The sequence below is a fragment of the Molothrus ater genome, chromosome 1, assembly GCF_012460135.2.
Source record: "Molothrus ater isolate BHLD 08-10-18 breed brown headed cowbird chromosome 1, BPBGC_Mater_1.1, whole genome shotgun sequence".
Lineage (NCBI taxonomy): Eukaryota > Metazoa > Chordata > Aves > Passeriformes > Icteridae > Molothrus > Molothrus ater.
In genome coordinates this window covers 48358464-48380356 of record NC_050478.2, presented here as the reverse complement: position 1 = coordinate 48380356, position 21893 = coordinate 48358464, and the positions used below count along the sequence as shown (strand labels likewise).

The window sequence follows — 21893 nt, the reverse complement described above, 5'->3', positions numbered from 1 at the left end:
CTTCTTGAGGGGAAGCACAGAGTCCTGAAAATAGGTCTTGGCAAAGAAACAGGAGAGGAAATTATTTTTAATTAGTTTGTTTTTTCAGAAAAATGTAATGTATTTGCAGCCTGCACCCACTTCTAATATTATTTTTATAATAATTTAATTAAACTGTAATTTCAAGAAAGCCCCAACCTAAAAGGAAGTGCCCCAACTAGGCCTCAAATAGGCACCTTGAAACAGATTTGAAGAAGTCACTTGGACAATTATCCTACTTGCCTGACTGAGATTATTTCCCTTCCTTTCCTACCCTATTCTACCCTACCCTGTCCTATGCCTCACCCCATTATACACTATGGGACTCTGTCATGATCCTTAATACTCCCTTTGTCTGTCTCTGAAAATGGATGAATTCCAGCATAAAAAGACACACATGTTTTTGCTCCCATGCTTTAAAGAATTTCTTAACTCTGGACCATATCCTGCACAAATAATTCCATTGATTTTGCTGGAAGCGATCGTGTCAGATAGGTGGGATACAAGCTGGGTTCAGTACTTTCTTCTCCCAAGCTAAGGAAAGTATTTTTCTGACTAAGAGACCAAGTGAGTTAAATGCAAAGCCAGAATACCACAACCACAAAATCCACAAGGTGAAGCACTTGTGTTAAGGATGTACTGCAAGGAGTGGCTGTGCATCCAAATACTGTCCCAGCTCTGAGACTCCTCATGAAATCTAGGGAGATAGGCAGAGGTCCCTCTCAGGACATAGCCCAGATAACATAAAGACACACTCCTAGACCCTCACAAAGGTCTGAACTAATAAACTTATCTTCTGAATTGGTGATTTTTTTTGCGTGTTAATAATGTAATTCATAACAGTGAACAATTTTCCAACATTTGTCAGAAAAAAAGTCAATAATGTTAAGATCATGCTACCAGCTCCTTTTCAGGTGCTCAGTCTGCATCCTAAGCTGGGTCCTTCCCAACCCTGAAGCCTGCTAGCCTGCCCATAACCTAACACATCTGCCTGACTCCCAGGGCTTACTTCTGCACTTCCAAGGGCTTCCCTGTGAGAGCCAAACCAAGAAGAAAGGAGCTGCTTGCTGTCCAACTGCCTTTGTAGTGACTCAGAGGAGCAGAGGTGCTGTTAGTGGCCTGGCAAGACCATGTGATGTATTGAAGAATATCAGACCAGGTCATTTGCTAGAGAGAAGCAAAATAATGGTCTGAGATTGAGACTGGGTAATAGAAACTCTTTCTGTGCTAAATCTGCCTCTGCATAATTTTGCTCTGTGGCTTTGGACAATCAGCTTACAGTACCAGAGCCTTAAAATGCTGTTTATTATTTTCCTTTGATTGCTGTAGCACTGGAGAGAGACAAATCTGTGGTAACAAATCAGTTGTGTTAAGGCATTGTATTAACAAAGAGCAAAACCACAAATCCCACCCCAAAAAAACGCTGAAACAATGGTGAAACAGACTTTACTGGTTTAAGGTGTACTGGGGTTTCGTGAACTTAGGGCTTTAACCTGTTGATTCAGATTTCCCAGCTGTAAATATTGTAAACTTAAAACTCTCATTCATGTTAGCCAGGACTTATATTACCTAGTAGTATAAAGCTACTGAAAAACCAAAGCAAAATTTTTATGCATTATTTCTATCTGAGATTCTGTATTACTCAGCAGGAAACAGTATTTGCTATTTGATATCTCAAGCTGAGGTCACTGCAATTATTTGCAAGCTAACTTTACTTTCTCTTTGGTGATTAAAAGAACTCTTGAAGCATCTGTCTGCCTTTGTGATACTACTTAATTCTTTGCCACTTCTCTTTGTAAAATGACACTTTTAAACATTTCAAAAGAAGCTAACCCTACATCTGACTAGAAGAAATTGCCCTACAAATATCGTAAATTGTCTGTTCTAGTGTGCACAGATAGGTACATCCATATATTTAATTCTTGAGGTATCTTGTATCCTTTGGATAAAATACCTCACAATGATACCACTCTTTTTTACACATTTTTTTCTGAAAATGGACTGGGAGAATGGGAACCTTTACTAGAAGTGTGACTACATAACCCCATCTTCTGAGGTCCTCAGATGAAGAATAGTTCAAGGGAACAAAGCTGCCAAGCAGACATGCAGACAGTTGATAAACACCCATCAGGTCAAGAACATTCATCTGCTTTTGGAAGGATCTGGCAAGCTCATTTCAAAAGGGAGAAGCATTCGTTTTTTAGTATATTTCTGGGAACTCCTTTCCTCTTTCCCATTAAGTTTTCGGTAATTTCAGACTTGTGTTTTTCTTCTGGTATATCAGACCTCAACAACAACAGTCATTTACCATATTTGATTTCACATGTTTGGCAGTGGTGCAGGACTATGGTATATTGTACAAATACAGGACTGTGCAAATACATGTGACAGTAAATGTAATGTGATATTGTGTAAAAGCTAAAATCTTTTAGTCCAACTTAAATCACTCACAGATTGTGAAGGCTTTTTTTAAAACAAAATTTTTCAAGGAGATCAAGCCCCCTGTATCAGGTATCTAATTAACGAGGAACTTTGACCACACTACCAGTTTCTGAAGCAGAGAGAATTAGCCCATTTAAGTCCTGTTAATAATGCAGTTTGTGTAGAAAGAGAACCTTAAATACAGGAATCAAAAGCTGCAAAGTCAAATCTACACCAGCTAAAGGATGACATACTTTTGTGACTTTAATTACAAAACTCAGTAAAAATGATGCAATTTCTTATTATTTTCATTGTTTTCCCATAAATTAGATTAGTTATTTTGGCAAACACTAAGGGAAAATCAGCTCTTCAGCAAGAAGCCTGTTTCCTTTGCTGTCCCTTTTTGGCTATTTGACACTTCTTAATAATCCACCAAGTCACAGCCCTGAGAACAATGCATTGCAATTGAAGTTGAAATTCAGAAAAACAATAAAGCAAGAGGCTACAAGATGCACTGCCCTTAATAGAGAGCATCTGTCTGTTTCCATAAGTAATAGTATATTCATAACTGGAGCCCTCAGTAGGCAACAATGCAGCTCAAAAGGAAAGGAATGGAAGATGTGGCCAGCATACCATAATGCTTTCCAATGAATCAACGGAATCTACTCCTAGGGAATATGGTATATAATAGCAGAACCACACAATATCAAAATATACTTGAGGTCAGAGATTATTTTCCTGTTATGTGTTTGTAAAAAAGTCTAGTACAATGACTCTTCCATGAGTAAGTTAATAATAATAAAGGTTACTGGAAAATCACAGCAGGGCTTAGAGGAGACCAAAAAGAGTGAGGAAGGCCAGGACTCACCTCTCAGTATATACAAACAACCTTATGAAAGATGAAATAATAAAGAGGGAAATGACAGAGGTACATTAGAATTTATTTATTACATTTCTCACCCTCTTTGTGCTATATGAAGAAGGGAAGTAAATAACTCAATTGGAAGAGCTGATGCCCAAAAAAGAGACATGGAAACGCTCTTTTGACAGTGCAATTATTTTAAGGCTCTCTGTGAGGTTGTAAAGATGTGAGAAATAGGAAACAGAAATTTAGCATGTAGAGAGCCAGAAAAAGCATGGCTACAATGACTGAGAGTATCTCAAAAAAGGAAAAAAAACATACACAAACATAAAAGATGTACCTGTCTTCCTGTTTTTAATTTTACGTCTAGAGGCCAGCCAGGAGCCTGCAGCTTGTGCCACAAGGGCTGGTGGAACCTGGGCAAGGCCAGGAGCAATGGTGGCCAAGCGCCCCTAGCATGTATAAATGGAGCCCACAGGGAGCAGTAGAGGCCAGGGTGTGCTGGAGGGGATCCACCCAAGAGTACTGAGAGACTGCACACAATTGCTCATGGAGACACTTTCCATCATTTCCCAGCAGTCCTGGCTCACTCAGGAGGTCAGAGTTGACTGGAAGTTAGCAAACGTGATGTTCATCTGCAAGAAGGGCAAGGAGGAGGATACAGGGAACTACAGGCCTGTCAGCCTGATGTCAGTGCCATGAAAGGTCATGGAGCCGATCACCTTGAGGGGCATTATGCAGTATGTGCAGAATTGGGTCCAGCCCTCAGGGGTTTATGAGAGGCAGATCTTGCTTGGCCAACCCAATCTCCTAGGATAAGATGATCTGTTCAGGGGATGAGGGAAAGGATATTGATGCATTCCTGGGTTTTAGTAAAGCGTTTGACACCATTATCCACAGCATTACCCTGAAGGAATTGACTGCCTGTAGTTTGTATGGGTGCACTGTTCGCTGGGTTCAACACTGTCTGAAAAGCCGGGACCAAAGAGTGGTGGTGAACGGAGTTAAATCCAGCTGGTGGCCAGTGATGAGTGGTGTTCCCAACGGCTCATTACTGAGGCTAGTCCTGTTTAGTATCTTTATCCATGAACTGGATCAAGTGCACCCTCAATAAATCTGTAAATGACACCAAGCTGGGCAGGAGTGTTGTTGATCTGCTGGAGGGTACAATCGCTCTACAGAGGGATCTGGACAGGCTGGATCAACGGGCTGAAGCTAATGATATAAGGGCAACAAGGGCAAGAGCGGGGTCCTGCACTTGGGTCACAACAACCATAGGGAGCACTTCAGGCTGGGGGAAGAGTGGCTGGAAATCTGCCCAGTGGAAAAAGACCAGGGTGTGCTGGTTGTCAGCAAACTGAACATGAGCCAGGAGTGTGCCCAAGTGCCCAGGCAGGCCAATGGCATCCTGGTTTGGATCAGCAAGGGTGATCAAGGCAGGGACTGCCCCATTGTACCCAGCCCGGGTGAGACTGCACTTAAAACAGTGTTCAGTTCTGGGTCCCTCGCTATAAGGACATTGAGAGGCTGGAGGGCGTTCAGAGAAGGGAAATGGAGCTGCTGAAAGGTCTGGAGCACAAAGCTGATGAGGGGCAGCTTAGGCATCTGGAGAAATGGAGACTCAGGGGGACCTTATTGCTCTTTACAACTTCCAGAAATGGGGTTGTAGCCAGGTGGGTGCCAGTGTCTTCTCGCAAGGAACAAGTGAGAAGACAAGAGAAAATGGCTTGAAGTTGTGCCAGGGGAGGTTTAGATTGGATATTTAGAAAAATTTCTTCCAGCATCATAAGCTCAGCAGGGTGGCTGAGTCACCATCCCAGGGGGCATTTAAAAGACCAGAAGACGTGGCGCTTAGGGACATGGTTTAGTGGTGGCCTTTGTTGTTGTTAATTTAACTCTTGGACTCAATGATCCTAAAAGTAATTTACAACATAAATAACTTAATGATTCTAATTGTCAGATTTATCTGGAGTTTTCACATCTTTCTCTTAACCAGGGTCTGAGACAGGATATTAAACTGGATGCTTGCTCTGCACCCTATGAAAGTATCTATTTTACACATCAGAAAGGCATAGAAGAATGAAGTTCCTTAACTAAATTAAAATACTCTCCCTTTTTCACATACATATTTTAGAATAAAATAATAATAAAAGATTAAAAACATTTTTTCAACTAGAACTGGGTACTGCAGCTTCTTACATGTAAACTTCTGTTTAAAAACAGAGAAGCATCTTCATATACCATGAACAGGGATTACATGCATTTCAGGAGCCCTATAATGATCTTCATCAAGATTGTAAATCCCATCATGCATACACTTGGCCAGTTAGCTGCTTTTCAGTATGCATTCCTGCAGAAAAAGTAATCATGAAGCAGTCTGAGGAACAGATTGCCCTTTGGAACAGATGGGGATGAGGTCCCTATTCTGATAGATCAAACTTTTATTTCATAATGGAATATTCTCTGGAAAAATTTGTGAGGATATGTGCTTGTACCAGATTGCTGTCCCAAGACGTAATGATTTCCACCTTCCATCTGCAGTGCTTTCCTTACGAGGGATGATTCAGGTCTTTCTGATATCTATCCAATATAAAAAAATAAAAAGACTGTGACTGTTTTCAAGGGAGTTTGGAAGTCAGGCCAGATAATCAGATGCAACAATTTGAAAGCTAAGTACTTTTCAACTTTCCAACCTCCATCCAAAGATCTGAGTATAGCTTATTGTTAAATAAACTTTGTGAAAGATGGAGATTCATTTCACTGGAAATACACGCAACCTGAAATCATAGCACTGAACTACACTCATCCTCCCCACCTCCAATGTAAAAATAACTTCATTTCAACCAGAAGTCTTTGTGCAGGTCTTTGTCTTCTTCCTTCAGCAGCTATCAATCAAAAGTCATACTGTTAGGTGAGTGTACAAATTAATGACTGGATTCAAATACAGTGTGTTAAAATTCCAGGTGGAACTGACTGAAAGTGTGCAAAACAGAAGAAAAAGGAAAAGAAGGGAATGTCTGTGTGAAAGAAAACATATAGTTAGGGAAGATGTTAATTGCTACATGGTTGTAAAGGAAATGGCATATTGCCATCCCTCCATATATACCCACTGTGAAGTGGTGCAGTGATGATTTAGAAAGGGAAGTTTACAGTTCTGGGTCCATTAGGGAGGTCATTTATTCTGCTCTGCTTAGTCCTGATGAGACCAGAATGCTGATGTTGCTCCTGGTTTTGGATGCCTCAATTAAGGGAACAGGTAAACAGATAGGACATAGTTCAGAGAACAGCAAGGGCAGTGGCATGTTTAAGAAACAGGACCTATGAAGAAATTGAGCATGTCTGGTCTGCAACAGCAAGACTGAAGTATGATGATAAGATGGTCAGTATATCAAAGCTAAAAATGAATACCAACTTTTTTCCATGTCACCTGAAGCAAGGAGGGCTTACTTAGGAAATACTCTGAAAATGCCTGTGTCTTCTTATACTCCAGTTTTTACAAGAGCTGGTAAAAATATCAGGGACAACCCATGTAAAGCTTTTCTTCTCCAGGATGGAGGAACAGCTTATATGGCAACTTGGGGACCTTCCCAGCCTTACATGTAAGTGATTGGAGAATATTGATGGCTGCTGGTCTTTTTTTTTTTGTAACAGACCAGCTCAATCAATAAATCCTGATTTTATAAGACCTGAATTCTTGACACTGCTACCTTCATAAAGATGGTGAATAATCTTTGGGGATGACTTCCTGAGACCTCACAAATGCAATAGTGGCACTCTCTGAGGAGTCTCAGCAGAGGGCTCCATCTTATTTCACACAGGAATTTCAGAGATGGTGCCATCTCCTGCACACTGGTGACCTTCAGCTCTGTCTTCCTGCACAATTATCTCTAATTACACCATCACAATGTTTTCAGTGCCTGAATGAATTAAAGACAAATAGTGTCTAAAATCAGGACTGGCGAGATAGGTGTCAAATGAAACATGTCCAGCATTCACAGGAATAATTAGAAGGTTGAACTATCTGTTAAACTTGCTCTTCACAGAACTGTTTTTCTTTGGTCCTCTATTGAGTTATTGTGCTTTTTGTTATGGCAACAACTTTTCCACCTTCAGGGGGTGGGGAGTGGCTTTCAGCAGTCACCACAAGCCTACTGCTTGTAGGAAACCTCTGTAAGCAATAGCCATGATGCAGCACAATAAACTGGCATGTCCTTAAAAATCAGCTGGGCTGAAAATACGTAAGCAATTAGAAGATGAAAATTCATTTCAAAACCTTTGTCTTCAAGTTATTAGGACCACATCAGTGTTTTTGATAAAGAACTATTTTCCAGGTTATCTGTTAGTCCATCACAGAAACAACAGTTGCTGAAGACGCTGCAATCAGCTAAAGGAAGCATGGTTAAGCATACATTTCTATTTTTAAGAATGTTTATAGCTATTTCAATTTTATTAAACCCCTGCCATGTTTATTTTTCATTCAAGGACAGTTCTAAGAAGCAGTAGCAAGGAGGTCAAGGCCTGTAAATAATATTGGTATAAATATACTACATTGGCACAGCTGAAAGTTTTCCATTACTCGGGAAAAGGTCACTAGACCTATTGAACATGTTTAGACTACCCATGCTGCTTAAAACATGACAAAAATAGCTTTACCATTTAGAATCTGACACAAATACAAACTGAAGTCTTTAGCAGGCTGGTATGTTTACCTAATTTTGGGGTGTTTTCCTGACATGGAGCCCAGTGTCCTACATGCACACAACACAGGGAGCCACAGTTTTCTTTGAGCTTTGCCTAATCATATGAATTTAGAACTTTTGTGCATGCTAAAAGTCTTTTCCTTTACCATTCCTATAATCATAACAGATATTAACATAACTCTTGTTTTAAAAAGAGAAAATGACTTTATAATTATTTCAAAATTACACAGTTTCATATTTGCATATTACAGTTTTTTGCTGTTCTAATTGCATTATTTTATATACTTAATGGGCAGAATTTTCAAAACTGACCAGTGATTTTTAATAGCTTCCTATTTTGGGCATTCAACATGAAGATACTTAAAAAGGGCAAATTTTCAGAGGGACAGCATTTAGTATTTTCTAAAATTCAGTGTGTCAGAGTAATCATTGCAAAATGGAGGCGACCAATTTTACTAGACACTTTTTTTTGTATTTGAAGACTGCATAAGAAACTCTTGAATTCTCTCTCCAGAGAAGCATATGAGTGGAAATCACTTTCTGCCCATCAGATTTTCTCTCTTATCCCTCATGTTTCCAACTGTCAAGAGACAATTGCTCTTTCCACATCATAGGAGCAGATCCTCATGTAACTGCTACTGTTTGCAATTTCCATCCACCAGCTATGAATTAGAGGAAAAATATGGCTTGATAACCCCTTCTCCAAAATTATACATGAACCTGACCCAAAGTCTTGTGAAATCAGCCAGAAAAGTTTCACTGATTTTCACAGATGCTACACCAGGTGTTCCATTTAGAAGAGAAAATAAGTTGAAAAAAGTTTAAAACCTAGCATGGCAATCAACTTATCTCAAATGGGCAACAAAAGGAGATGCTGAAAGGCAAACATAACATTTTATGCAATCTCAACTACACAAAAATATATTTCCACAAGTTTTACACAACTTTTTCATATTCTGTGTTTTGTGATATTTCTTTTTTCTTCTCCCTTATAGTGTTCTGGGCCTTGTTTTTAGGCAAAGTAATTAATATCTTTATATCCGTAACTCCAAACACCTAAATTATATGAAACATCTTTTTTGTCATAAAAACTCTCCTTTGGGAAGGCTTTTTTATGTAGTCTCTTGCTACAGCTAACTGGACAAAAATCCTAAAACTCTGAGAGTATGGAGACTCAGAAAAATTAATTTGCCTATGAGAAAACTTTGGAGCATTTTCATTTATCCATTTGTTTTCTGGTCTGCTGTATTGCTTGGGGTACTTGATCTCCCACATTCTCTGCCTTGCACTAACCATGTAGTTAGGACTCATCCAGGGAATAGGAAAGTGTTTTCTGAGGGAGGGAGGTGCTACTGAAGCAACCAGTGGGAGAGAGGATGGAAAAAACCTTCTGCATCAACCAAGCCTTATGTTGTTACTGCCTGCCCCAGTGCTCTGCAGTGCAGGTGTATCTCAAGGGCATTGTACCTGGAGGCTGCTATGATCAGGTCTCACAAAACTTCATTTCTACATGTGCTACTTCACTACAAACAGTTTGGGCTAATGATTTGAGCTGACTTCATTCCTTACACTTGATACTTGTTCATACACTGTACTAAGATCCTGGTAAACATCATGTACATATTGTAATGATGAGATGTTGTTTTGCTTTTCATAATATTTTAGGGGACATTAAAAAAACCTCAAAAACTATCCACAAAAATAATCTACGGAGTTTTGCAGCTTGAAACTGCATTCACATATTTGGGGGCATGAATCAGGCTTGTAAGGCTGATTTTTTTCCATTCTTTCAGAGGAAGGAAATCCAAAGAACCAAAATGTGTTTCAGACATGTTAGACTTCCAAAACACAACAAGACCCACCATGGATCCCTCTACCTGGCTCCCACTTGACCCACCATGGATCCCTCTATGTGGCTCCAGCTAAGCAGCTGTGGTACCTACATTTTTGAGGCAGTGCCTGGAATATCATCTGACTGTACATCACTTTGACTTGGTTTGACTATGCTAGCACAACTTATGTGACAGACAAGGTACTCTGAACACCTCTAGTGACCAATTGTTTTCTTCTTCAGAGGACTAGATGACTTACTTTAGGAATTTAGGAACTTACAATAACCTGGGTATGAGGTATATACCTTGTGAAGTCACCTACTCTTAACACTCAGTGAAACTAACAAAAAATGTGTAAGTATGTCAATAAACAGATAATACACATAAATGTACTGAGAATCAATATCTTCATGCTTACATTTGGTTTAGAGATAGGCAGAGCAGAAGTTAAAAATGAGGAACTTTTTATCTTCTGCTGTGTTGAAGCAATTAGGTGCTCTCTCACATTTTCCCTCTTCAATAGCAAGGGGATAAACTTAATGCAATAGGGTGTCTCTGATCTCATACTCTTATCTCCTCTCACTCTCCCTAATTCTTTTTTTTCATCTATAAAAAAAGCACAGGAAATATCTCACACTTTATCAACATGTTATCTGAGTTTGTGCGTTCCTCTATTCTCTGGAAGAGACAGGATAACAAACCAGTCTGGCTCTGTAAATCCTGTGCGGTTTTGGGCACAGGTACTTAAAACGATACAAGGAAGTGTCCAGATAATCACACAATCACAGAATGCTTTGGGGCGGAGGAGACCTTAAAGATCATCTAGTTCCAGCCCCCTGCCATGGGCAAGGACATCTTCCACTAGACCAGATTACTCAAAGTCCCCAGGTACTCTCACAGATAAGAAAAATAAATTAATTTCTTGTACAGAAGATGTAAGTTAACAAATCTGGATCTAATAAAATAGTGATACATTAATTTGGAAAATAATTCTACTAAGAATTCCTCAATCTGTGCATAATTCTGCACTACAAGTAAGCATCCTCTGAGAATTACCATAACTGCACAGCATGAGTACACTTTCCAGTGCTGGCTGCCTGAAAGTATGGCAGAATTGTAAGTTTCCTGGCAAGAAAAGTATCTGAATATGATAAAACCACAGTTGCAAATAGTATTAGGAGATACTGAAAGAATGAAAAATGAAATCTTTCTTCATTGTGTTTACTGGGTGGACTCTGGTCTCTAAGAGTGTTTAAAAACCTTTAGCACTGCCATGCCCAAAATTGCCCTTGGAAAATTCTGGGGAAAATCTGGCCATTCCCCCTGAGAAACATTAATTTCTGAAAAGACAGGTATCCATACAAACAGTAGGTCTCCATGCAGACAGACTACTTAAGAAATTTCCAGCTGTTTAGCAGCTATACAGGTCTCATACCAGCTTTCCTGTGTACGGCTTCACCAAATTAAATAGCAAAGCAAGACACACTTCCAGAAGCCCCAGTATCTACTGAGCCATCTCATTTTCAGATGTAGTAGCAGCCGTGAATTCCCACAAAGAACTGGCAGAAGGACAGCAAATTAAGGCTTGCTAAGTGTGAAAGTACCAGAACTGACAGAGTAAGGGATGGGTAACATCAGAGACCAAAATCTCAGCGGAAAGTCTTATTAGTGGTTTATCTTCCTTGCTATCATTTTTTTAAATTTTTTATTGCAGTTGGTCCCAACCTCTGAATAAGAACAGAGCAGAATGAAGACAGAAGTTTTTGTTCTTTATCTTGCTGATAAGGATTACATTATTTGGAGGTATTTTGGGGCCCTTTTCATCTTACTCCATTAAAGCCTTAAAAAAATGTACATTAGAAAATGGTTTGTTCCAAACAGACAACTTAAAAAATTAGTTACAGACATCACAAAACTTTTCCTGCTAAGGCAGTTGACCGTGTGTTTTGAACATACACTCTGAAGTATGAAATAATATTTGGCAACAGCTATAAAGGAACAGATTCTGAAGAGCATATTACTGCAACTAGAAGTCAATCATTAAGGGTCAGTGAAGCCGTTTTTGAATGATTTACTTGTGAACTATTCAACTGACCAAAAGGTAAATATGCAGGGTATTATTACAATGTTATTTTTTAAATTAAGTGAAGAAGTAAGTAACCTTAAGAAGAGATGTTGCAATATATGTGGTAATATTGGTCTTCTGCATTGTTTGCTATCTATCATATTATCACATTCCATTATGAACCATCCTCAGGAAAAATAATACATATAGAAAATAAGATAACTAGTATGTAGACAATATCACTTTCCATTTGAGAAGGGCAAATGAGTTTAATGAACTTGAGGACAAGCCACTTCTTAGATGTTTCATATTAAAAAATAATTTGAACAGCAATGAAGAAATTGCTTTTGTTTATGATTTTGGGAGAAGCTAGAGCAAAGAAAGTTTCAGTCTTCTGATATCTAAAAGAAGGCAGCAATTGAGATATTTTCTACTCTTTAGAACTCCATAAATATGATGTGCGTTATCACTCTTAGATTACTCTTTGGGGACAGTTGGGTTGAATCACACAGTTATACAGTCCTACATGCATCTCTATTAAGCTTGGAAACATGTTCCTTTTTTAGTTACAAAACAAAATAGAAATTAAAAAAAATGCAGACAGAGCTCCAGAATCAACATGATTTGGTATCTCTCAATGATATTTGACAATCTACATCTTCTTCACTGCTGGAATCTTACAGGTTATTTTTTTCAGACAAGAAATGAATAATCCTGAGATTGCTGACTCTCATATGCCAAAGAAATAAGCTATACACACGCAGTGTGGCATCTGCACACGTTACCTGTAATTTTTCAATCACTCCTTCAATATGGCAGTGTATACCACTGACCCACAGCCACAGGGTTGATTGAGGTGATTTCCAACCTATGTATCCAGTCTCTTCTGTTCCTCCCACATGGACAGAAGGGCAGCAATTCAGAGGGATCCAAATTTCAGACAATCATTAAACCAACAAGGAGCTATTCAGTGGGGAAAGGCAGAAGGCTGGATGGAAGTTCCCTCTGGGATGGATTTAGCCCACAAAACATAGTCTGGATGATGCCAGAATGGAAGGGTAAATTTCATAAGGAATGAAAGGGATAAAATAAGCTTTCATGGAATGAATAGCAAAGCAGCTCCCCAGACATATGAACTCTTAGTAGCCAAAGACTGAAAAATTGTAGTAACTACAGTGTGAGTACTGTACAAGAAGAAAATACCTGCCAAATTCACATTCTGATGCCAGAAATTTTTAAAATCATGAAAAGACATAAACACAAATCTGTAAAAGCATAAATATGGTCATTGCTAAGTTATGGGAACAACCCTATTGACTGTAGGAATGTTGCTAGTAAAATTCTCACAGCAAAAACAAGAACTGCAGGAGTTACCGTACCTTTCTGACTTTTTGTGATACATGGGAAGCATCTTTTAATAACTGAGTGGGACACAAATCCAAATGTCTGCACATAATACTCAAAACAATGATTGAACTGATTCTCAAATAAATAAATTCTCAAATAAATGTTAGCCAGGGATCTTTATTAATGAAAGATGAAAAAAAAGTGTGAGTTCACATGAAAACAAATAATCCCTTCTTTGTTACTACCACCTGTAGTAAGAAAACCATAAATTGGTTTTGGACAAGGACATTTAGGCTGCGGTTGGAAACCCCCAATTTACTCCTGAGTATGAATGTATAAGAGGTACCAGCTCCAGAAATTAATACACTACTTAAAACAAAGAGTGTCTCCCGTATTGAACCTTCAACACTTTCACAAATAGGAACAAATTCTTGGCAGAAAATCCTGTCCCTGGCCCATGACACTCAGGTATGAGAGAGTGACCATGATACAGGCAAGGAAACATCCTCTGGAGCCTCAGGACAACACAAAATTTCCCTGTGGAATCTCAGATCTCAAGTCAACATACCTATATCTCCCCTGGGGCCATGAAAGCGAGGCAGTGAATAAAAACAACTGAAAGAAGCAGGGCTGCTTGGCAGTGGTGAGGAGAAGTTTCACTGGCCACTGGTACCTTCACGTTATGCAATGCCATGCTGGGCATAATGCTCCTTATTCTAGTAGAGCCAAAATATTGCACAAAGTGGCCCTGTTTTACCCAGACATCATCCCCTCCCCAGCACATCAGCCACTGTACCATGCCTTGAAAACACTCTGGAGAAAATAATTTCCCCTTTGAGTAAAGAAGAGCAACAGGTAAAAATACCTCATGAGAGAGAACTCCTCAAGTTGCCAAGCATGCGATTCCTTGCAAATCTACGGGTAAAGCCAAAATGAAAGTCATCTGAAGACAGGGATGAAGCTGATAAAGATGAGGTTCAGGAGTTGGATTGTTGCTGCTGCAGCTACACAGATTCACAGCTGGATGGCCTCAAGTCTGAATAGCTCAGTATTATTTATTATGCCATGCCAAGGTTAGCCACCAGTCAGTTTATAGCAAAATAGAGAGGACAGAAGGATACCTGAACCATACCTTTTAATTTTGAATCAACCAATGACTTGGCATACCAAAAAAGGCATAATAAGGTACCATTTCACTGACTTCACTTCTCTGGGAAAATGTCATCCAGTTGAAAACCAGTCCCATGAAGCTAATAAATGGATAAGCCTGCTGATATGCACTACAAATCAGATCTGTATCTGGAAAAGAAAATAATTTTTTTACCTCACAGAAGCCCTATATTAGAAAATTCTGGTTTAACCTCCAGAGGAGATACTTTTTCAGATGAATGGCCTTTGGTCCTGTGAGAATAGGTGTGATGTTGTCAGTTGTGACATCTGAATTGCGTCAGGCCTCAAGCTGAATGGAGTCCAAATTAAGATCATGAATATAAAGATGTCTTTCATTGTGTCTGTTTAGCTGTACAGTCACGTCACCATCAGCTGTCTGTGACCACAAAACACTGAATCTCTTTCTATTCATGTCCACTTTAAATCTCTACCAAAAAAGAAAAAAAACCAAAACCAAACAAACAACAAACAAACAAAACCCCCATAAATCAAATTTACAGTGATTTATCTTCTGAAAACATTGGTCCAAGTTATAGATATATAGGCATATTGTATTTTCAGTGCAGTCCTGGTCTTGCCTTAAGTTTTTGCCATAATGTCCAACAGTACAAAATGAGCCAGAAGTTTCAATGCAAAAACACATTATTTCAAAAAGTTCAAATAGACAAGCAAGAGATGATAAGAGGGAAGAAAGAAGTAATTCCCTAAATGTAAAGGGTTCAGATGGATAAAATGCTTAAGCCAATCCACTAGTATCAAGTACAACATGGTGTTAGCGACTACCATTTAAGATCTTTTAGAAAAACAAAACTTTTTAATGAGAACCTCTGTTTTTTAACAATATCCAGGAAACGATATCTAGAACTCATGTGGTAGTAATGACCCCAGTGAGTGTCTGACAGTGGTTTTTAAGTACACCAACCAGTGCTCTAGCAAATTATCAATTTGAGGTTACTGGACATTTTATCTACATTTTTTCTCTAGCTTTAAAAGGTTTTGTGGATCCTGCTATTTTGAATTTAAGAGCCAGTTTATTCTGCTCAGTTTGGATATGTGCTGTGTTTTGGTATTGTATGAAATGGCTCCAGAGCACTTAGCATTAACAATGGTTTCAAGAACACTACACTAAACAGAACAGCCATCTCAAAGCAATGGATTTGCTTTATTCATACTCAGGTGGTTTTTTATGTTTTTGGTTTTTTTTTAAACTAACAAAGATGCTGTTGTCCAAGGAAGTATAGCACACAAGACAGAAAAAGCTTTGCTAAGCTAACAGTTCCCAACTTCCTCTAACAGAGTCCACTTGTTTGTTACTGATGCAGTTCAACGGCTGAAGAATTTCAACTGCCTCCCACGAGCAGTGTTTTCATCTCCCCAACCAACCCACCTGTAACAACAACAGCAATTAACTCCAGTGCCTTCCTGAGCTGTATAGCCTGGCCGACTTCCAACAAGACCAAGAACTTGGAAGAGGGAATGATTGCTGCTGCCTGGGGGCAGAAACAAACAGAATGAACAGCTGGAGTGAGACAAGATGCTCCCCCTTGCAGCCATCACAGATCACAGTTCCCTCCTTGTACAGTGCTCTTCTCCAAGGAACCAGCTGCCTTGGCAGGGAGCATCACTGAGGGACTCAGTAAACTGACTTGTAATTGGGCTTTGATGGAAATGCAGGAGTTAAGGCTTTTACAGCCAGCCCTCCATACCCCACCACATAACTCTCATTAGAACAACTGAGGCTTGCTTCAGGGTATTGCCTGGCATCTGACAGTCAGTGTGCATCCAGCACAACAGCTTTCCAAAGCCATCTTTCCAAAGTCACAGCCATTAGCAGCAGCAGACACTTGAAAGAACCCCTGACACCTATAAGAGGAAAGTAAATGCAGGAGGTCTAAGTACCTTCCTTCAGTTCTTGTTCTCAGAGGTGAGTTATATATACAGCAGCTTATGAAGAATTTTAGGTCCCAAGAACTCAGGTTACTCTTACAGAAACTGGGGAAAATTCATTTCTGTTTCACTGCAAATTAAGAGTCTCACAAGTCTGTACATTCTACATAATCTTTAAAAAATGGAACTTGGGTTCCTGGGCAACTTGGCCAATTCTGAAAATTTTACCCGTGACAGTCTTTCATTCCCCAAAACTTTAAACTGCAGAAACCACTCCCAAAACCAAGTCTGGGAAACAAATTTGCAGTTGCTCAGCGTAGCTCAATACTTAGCCTATTGAGTCACCACAATGACCACAGAACGGATGGATTATATGATTTTAATAGGTCAGACACTGCTGTTTTTTCCTTTACAATCACACATCCTAAAACAACTAAAAAGTAGTTAAGTCAGACACGTGTGCCCACACTCTGTTTATTTTGAAAAGTCATCACCTCTTCTCCAGATGAATGTTGTTGTATTTGCACCTGACCTTATGCTGCCTCTCGTCAGTCAAGGACAGGGATTGACACACACAGGCAAAGAACCTGTCAGAATAAGAGACTTATTTCTCTAAACATAGCTTTGTCACTCCTCTGTCACACCAGTAGTCTGTGTGGGCAGGTGAGGAGTTTATCCTCCCCTTAACTGTGCCTATCTTTTGCAAATATGATAGAACTAAAGGAATTTAACAACATGCAGTTCTGTTTTTAAATCAACACTGAATCATAGGACATCTCCTGATTGTTCTTCTGCTGTGCAGCTACAGTTTTTAAGACACTAACCCTGACAGTTGCAAATACAAAGGCATCTCAATGTGCTGAGTACTGTACAATAGGCCATGGAGGTTACTATTAAAATATATGCATAGAAGAAAAACAAAAAAGCATTCTCTTCCTCCTACTCACTTTCTTGACCACATGGAAATTTTTTTCTTCCCACCATCACATTTCTCATAAGACAATATGTTATTGGGCCTTCCCTGAAATCTCTCTGTGGAAAACAGTATGGAAGGTAAGTGTGAAACTGTGAACACACCATGTGGCAAGTAACACTCCAGCTGTAATATTTCTGCTCTGCTCCTCACTTCATGCTTTTCTTCTTCATAACTGAGCACTAACACCTGTTGAGTGGCTTCAGTAGTGCTGAAGAGCACACCCCTTGCTCTCTTTCTCCAAGAAAATGAAAAGTGATGGATGACATTAAGTTCTGGCCACAGTGCAGTCAGTAGGATTTTTTCTTTGGACTCTTTTGTGCCAGGATTTTTCACCAGTTTGCAGAGATGTCATACTCAAATCTACAGCATTTGAAGTTACCTTAAAAAGAAACTTTTGCCCCAACTGCAAACCATGCTGGTGACTGCTACCTATTTTGTTAAGTGTCCTGAGATAAAGGCCAACAGAGGGCTGAACAAGAGTGAGGAAGGTTTAACATCCAGAGAGCACAAAAGGAAGTAACTTCATATAGTAGGCCATAAAGGACTAAAAATCACGTTCTGTGTTTAACAGCAGGAACTCAGCTTTGCCTCAAGAGGTCTAGGGAGCTGCTTCAAGTGCTCCCCCTATATCTGGACTGACCTAGTCCAAACAGGAAACAGCACAACATACTCAATGTTTGTTTTCTTTTCTCTTCTGCTATCAGTATCAACTGAGCACCACACAAAACTTTAAGATTATCCCTGCTCGCCCTGTCTATCCCCAAAAATTCAATCCTGAAGGGGCAAGAAGCAGCAGGGCAAGGCATGCTGGAGAAAACAAAAGAAGCAGAGTGTAGCTAAGGCGGGGTCTGTAAAAGAAGTGAAAAATAAAGCCCAGAAATGAATCCAACTGGAATAGGTTCTCCTTGAAAAATCTCAGCCTAGGATCACTGCTGGTAGCTTTTACACTCCGAGCCAGAGTGCAGGAGCCAATTGTGTGACCTAGAGAAACATCCACCCAACAAGCTCGTTTTCTGAAACCACAGCTATGACTTCCCTAATGAACTGGCTCTGTTGGTTGTCTGGCAAGCGAGGTGTGTGCCCAGGCGGCAGGTGACACAGTGCAGCCGGACAATGGGGAATGGGCAGTCTTTACCAATGTGGTCACTGCATCTCAGCTGATCTTGAAATAACTGATGGACGAAGAAGTGATGTTAATGAAGCAGCGACTGGGTGTTTACCTTATGGCTACTTGTCTGGAGTTGAGGTAGGTATGTTTTACTGGGCTGATGTAGGTATGAAAATGCCACATGGCAGAACACATGAATTTGAAACATAGATCTACAATAAAACCTGAAAGTTTCAAGTTTTTCTGCGGTTATGAGCCTGCAAGCCATTCCACACAGGCAAATCTTTGTGTCCTTGATTAACCTCAGCCAATAACTCAAACAGGGCTGTGTCTGATTAAGGTCCACATTTGCAAGCTTCAGAAAATGCTTTGTAGAAAAATGTGGTTGTTGGCCAACCCTGATTGCTGCACATAAGTTACATCTGATAGGAGCAAAATGTGAGAATTTAGACTGAAATTTCCTCACAGACCAGGGCAGCACTATTTTTTTTGTTGATTTTCTTGTTGATTTTGTACTCACTGCCTGGGCATAATTACCCCTTTCTTGTCAATGTCAAAACAGGGTGGAGGAGAGGTTATTTTTCAAAAGACAGGATAAATCCCTTTGCCTCTAACTTTTGAAAACTTTGGTTTACAAGTCACTGTGTCCACACTGAAATGAAGTTGTGATCACAATTCTAGACCTGATCCAAAACATACTGAAACCAATGGGAGACTTTCTGTTGACTTAAATGGAAGCCTGGGTCATGCCCTGAGCAGACACTACTGCCCATATAACAAAATCAACCCCTCTCCAATTTTGAATGGCAGAAAACATGGACCTGGAAATATTTAAGACCTCTGAGGTCAGAAATTTGTCTACAACAAAAATCTAATACAAGAGAAATCAACAAGTTCACCTGTCTGCACTCTGCCTCTTTCTAGTGCTACCAACCCAGACAAAACTGCATCCACAGCAGGTATTTTATCAAAACTGTAAAAAGATAAGATCTTGGAAAAAGACAAAATCTGGCCCAGAGTCTAAAATGTAGAGTAATTATTCAATCTTAAAATAAACTTTTCAAATAAAGTAAACATAAGCTTGAGAAATGAGTGTAGTACAACTCAGAAGCTAGAAAAGACTTGCGTCAGGCTTTATAGCACAGTTTTATGCTTGTCAAACATTAAAGTTAACCTAGGACTTGCAGAAGAAGGCAACATGAGCACCCCATGGCCAGTGTCAGACTCCATGCTGTATGTCAGCAGAACCACCAGCAAACACCTCTATGTTGCTTTTAACATTCTTCACATGGCTCCTATGCAAAAACAGTAATGAAAAAAGCTTACAATGAGGGGACAGTTAAGCTTGAAAATGAAACACACAGAACAGTTCTCCAAGTGTCAGGGGATTGAGAGAAAGGATCACAGAAGAGCACATGCTTTGGAAAGATTAAAACAATTACTGTACAATGTTGGTATGAAACTGATTGTCAAGGAAAAATACAGCAGGAAAAAGGAATACTGATCTTTTAACAGGAGAGACCATTAGTATGGATGATACAGCATTTGTAGGCTGGTCATTACCTTGTCTCACACATCCCCAGGACAGATGCACTATTATTTGAACAATTCGTAGGTGGGAGAGTGGAGGTATGGGCAGACCTGCTACCCTCACACTGGCAGGAATGCTTTGTCATGTTGTCTGAAAGTGACTGACACTCAGTAGCCAAAAAGGTCTCACTCAGGGAGGCCTCTCTAGGCCAATCAGTTCTTCCACCCAACCTGAGCTTGGCAGGCTGAGGAAGGAAAAAGAGGCTCTTCTTTAGTCAGCTTTTTTCTACATTTGTTTTTCAGCACATCAAGAAACAGACAATGACACAGGGATTTTTTTGGTATAAATTATGGGCTTAATAGATACATCCTGTATAAATGAAGAACAGGAAGGTCTGCAGGGCTGTGCAGTGGGAATGAATACACTGTACCACAGGTAATGGATGCATCCTGACACCCTGGCACTGACTTAGGACCAAGCACTGAGAAGGACCAAGAAGGCCCAGAGAACTTGTAACTCAAACTTGTTAGCAAATTATTGAGCTAGAACTTCCTCCCTTACCCCATAGCATTACTCACATGCTTGAGTATAACCTATTCATTATACCTCATGATACCCATTATACCACAAATTTTGGAATTAATTTCAAATTCCATTTGAATAGCAAAAGAGCTGGGAGGGGAAAAATATTTCTGAAGGTAAAAAGCTGACAATGTTGATCATAAATCTCTCAATATATACACACATATATATACACATATATCTACACGGATCTAAGCCATGCTGGTGTCAGGTTTCCTAGCGCCAGCTGTTTCTACCACGCCGGTGCCTCGCCCGCGCCAGCCCCGCGCTGCCCCGACGCACGCAGGGGAGGAGCCGCCTGCACGGCGGGGCCCGAGGGAGACCCCCCTTCCCGGCTTCGCATCACCGCACCCCCCCCCGGGAGGCGCCTCCGGGCTCTGTGCCGACCCTCACCGCCCCGCCCGGCTCGGCCCGGCCCCGCCGCAGGTCTCGCCGCCACCTACTTCTTGCAGGGGATGAGCGCCTTCCTCTCCTCCAGGATGCGGAGGCGCTGGTTGGGGCTGTCGTAGGAGACGGCGGCCCGCGTGTTGCGGCCCGAGCCGTGCTCGTAGAACACGGTGCGCCCTTCCCACTGTCGCGGCGCCTGGCACGGCTCGGCCCCCGCCGCCGCCGCCGCTCCGCCGCGCAGCAGGAGGACGCCCAGCAGCAGGAGCAGCCGCAGCGGCGGCCCCGGCCCCGGGCGCAGCTGACGCCCGGCCGCCGGCCGCGCCATGCTCCGCTCCGCGCCGCGCTGCCTCGGCGCACGGCCGCCCCGCACGGCGCGCAGGCGGGCGGGCAGGCTGTGCCGAGGGGCGGGGGCGGCCCGCCTCCAAACCCGCATCACCTCAGAGGCGAGAGGCGCTCGCCGCCACAGCGCCCGGACGCCGGCGGGGCACGAGGCAGCGCGGCGACAGGCGACCGGGACCCTCGCCCCCTCAGGCCTCCCTCCCCGCAGCCGGGAGGGTCTGGGCGCCCTGGCCGTCACTGCTCCGCGAGGGCTGCCCAGAGGGGCAGCTGCGAGCTCCAAGCCCTGGGCACTCTGCGTGAGCCTGGGAAGGGAGGGGATACGCGAACAGGAGTCACCTGCTGGGACAAACCGCTTTAATGTTGCCCTCGAGGGGGGCATTTCAGTGCCTCCCCTCAGGGAGACAGTGTCACCAAGCATTCCTCCACCACATGCATTCCTTCATCTCCCACCGCCCTCTTAGGTGTATCAGTTGTTGTTTCCTGCCTGCTCTGGATGTGCTTTCCTCACCCACTAAGGAAGGGCCGTGCCCCACAGGTGCTCAGTCCCTGCAGCTCTGCTGCATCTGCCGGGGACAACACCGGTGGCACCACGGTACTTGGCCGGGGCAGGTACCTCAGAGCCACGCTGCGGCTCTCTCAGGTCACTGGGATAACCTGACACTGGGTTA

The 21893-nt window shown here is 41.4% G+C and overlaps 1 protein-coding gene across 1 annotated transcript in view; it reads right to left on the bottom strand.

The window, feature by feature from the left end:
- EPDR1 (ependymin related 1) overlaps window positions 1-21232 on the bottom strand; it is a 28668-nt gene extending 7436 nt beyond the window's left edge. The window contains exon 1 of the mRNA XM_036406065.2: window positions 20943-21232. Coding sequence (XP_036261958.1) covers window positions 20943-21211 — 269 coding nt within the window. The 5' untranslated portion in view covers window positions 21212-21232. The remainder of the gene's footprint in view (window positions 1-20942) is intronic.
- Between the last annotated feature and the right edge of the window lie 661 nt (window positions 21233-21893).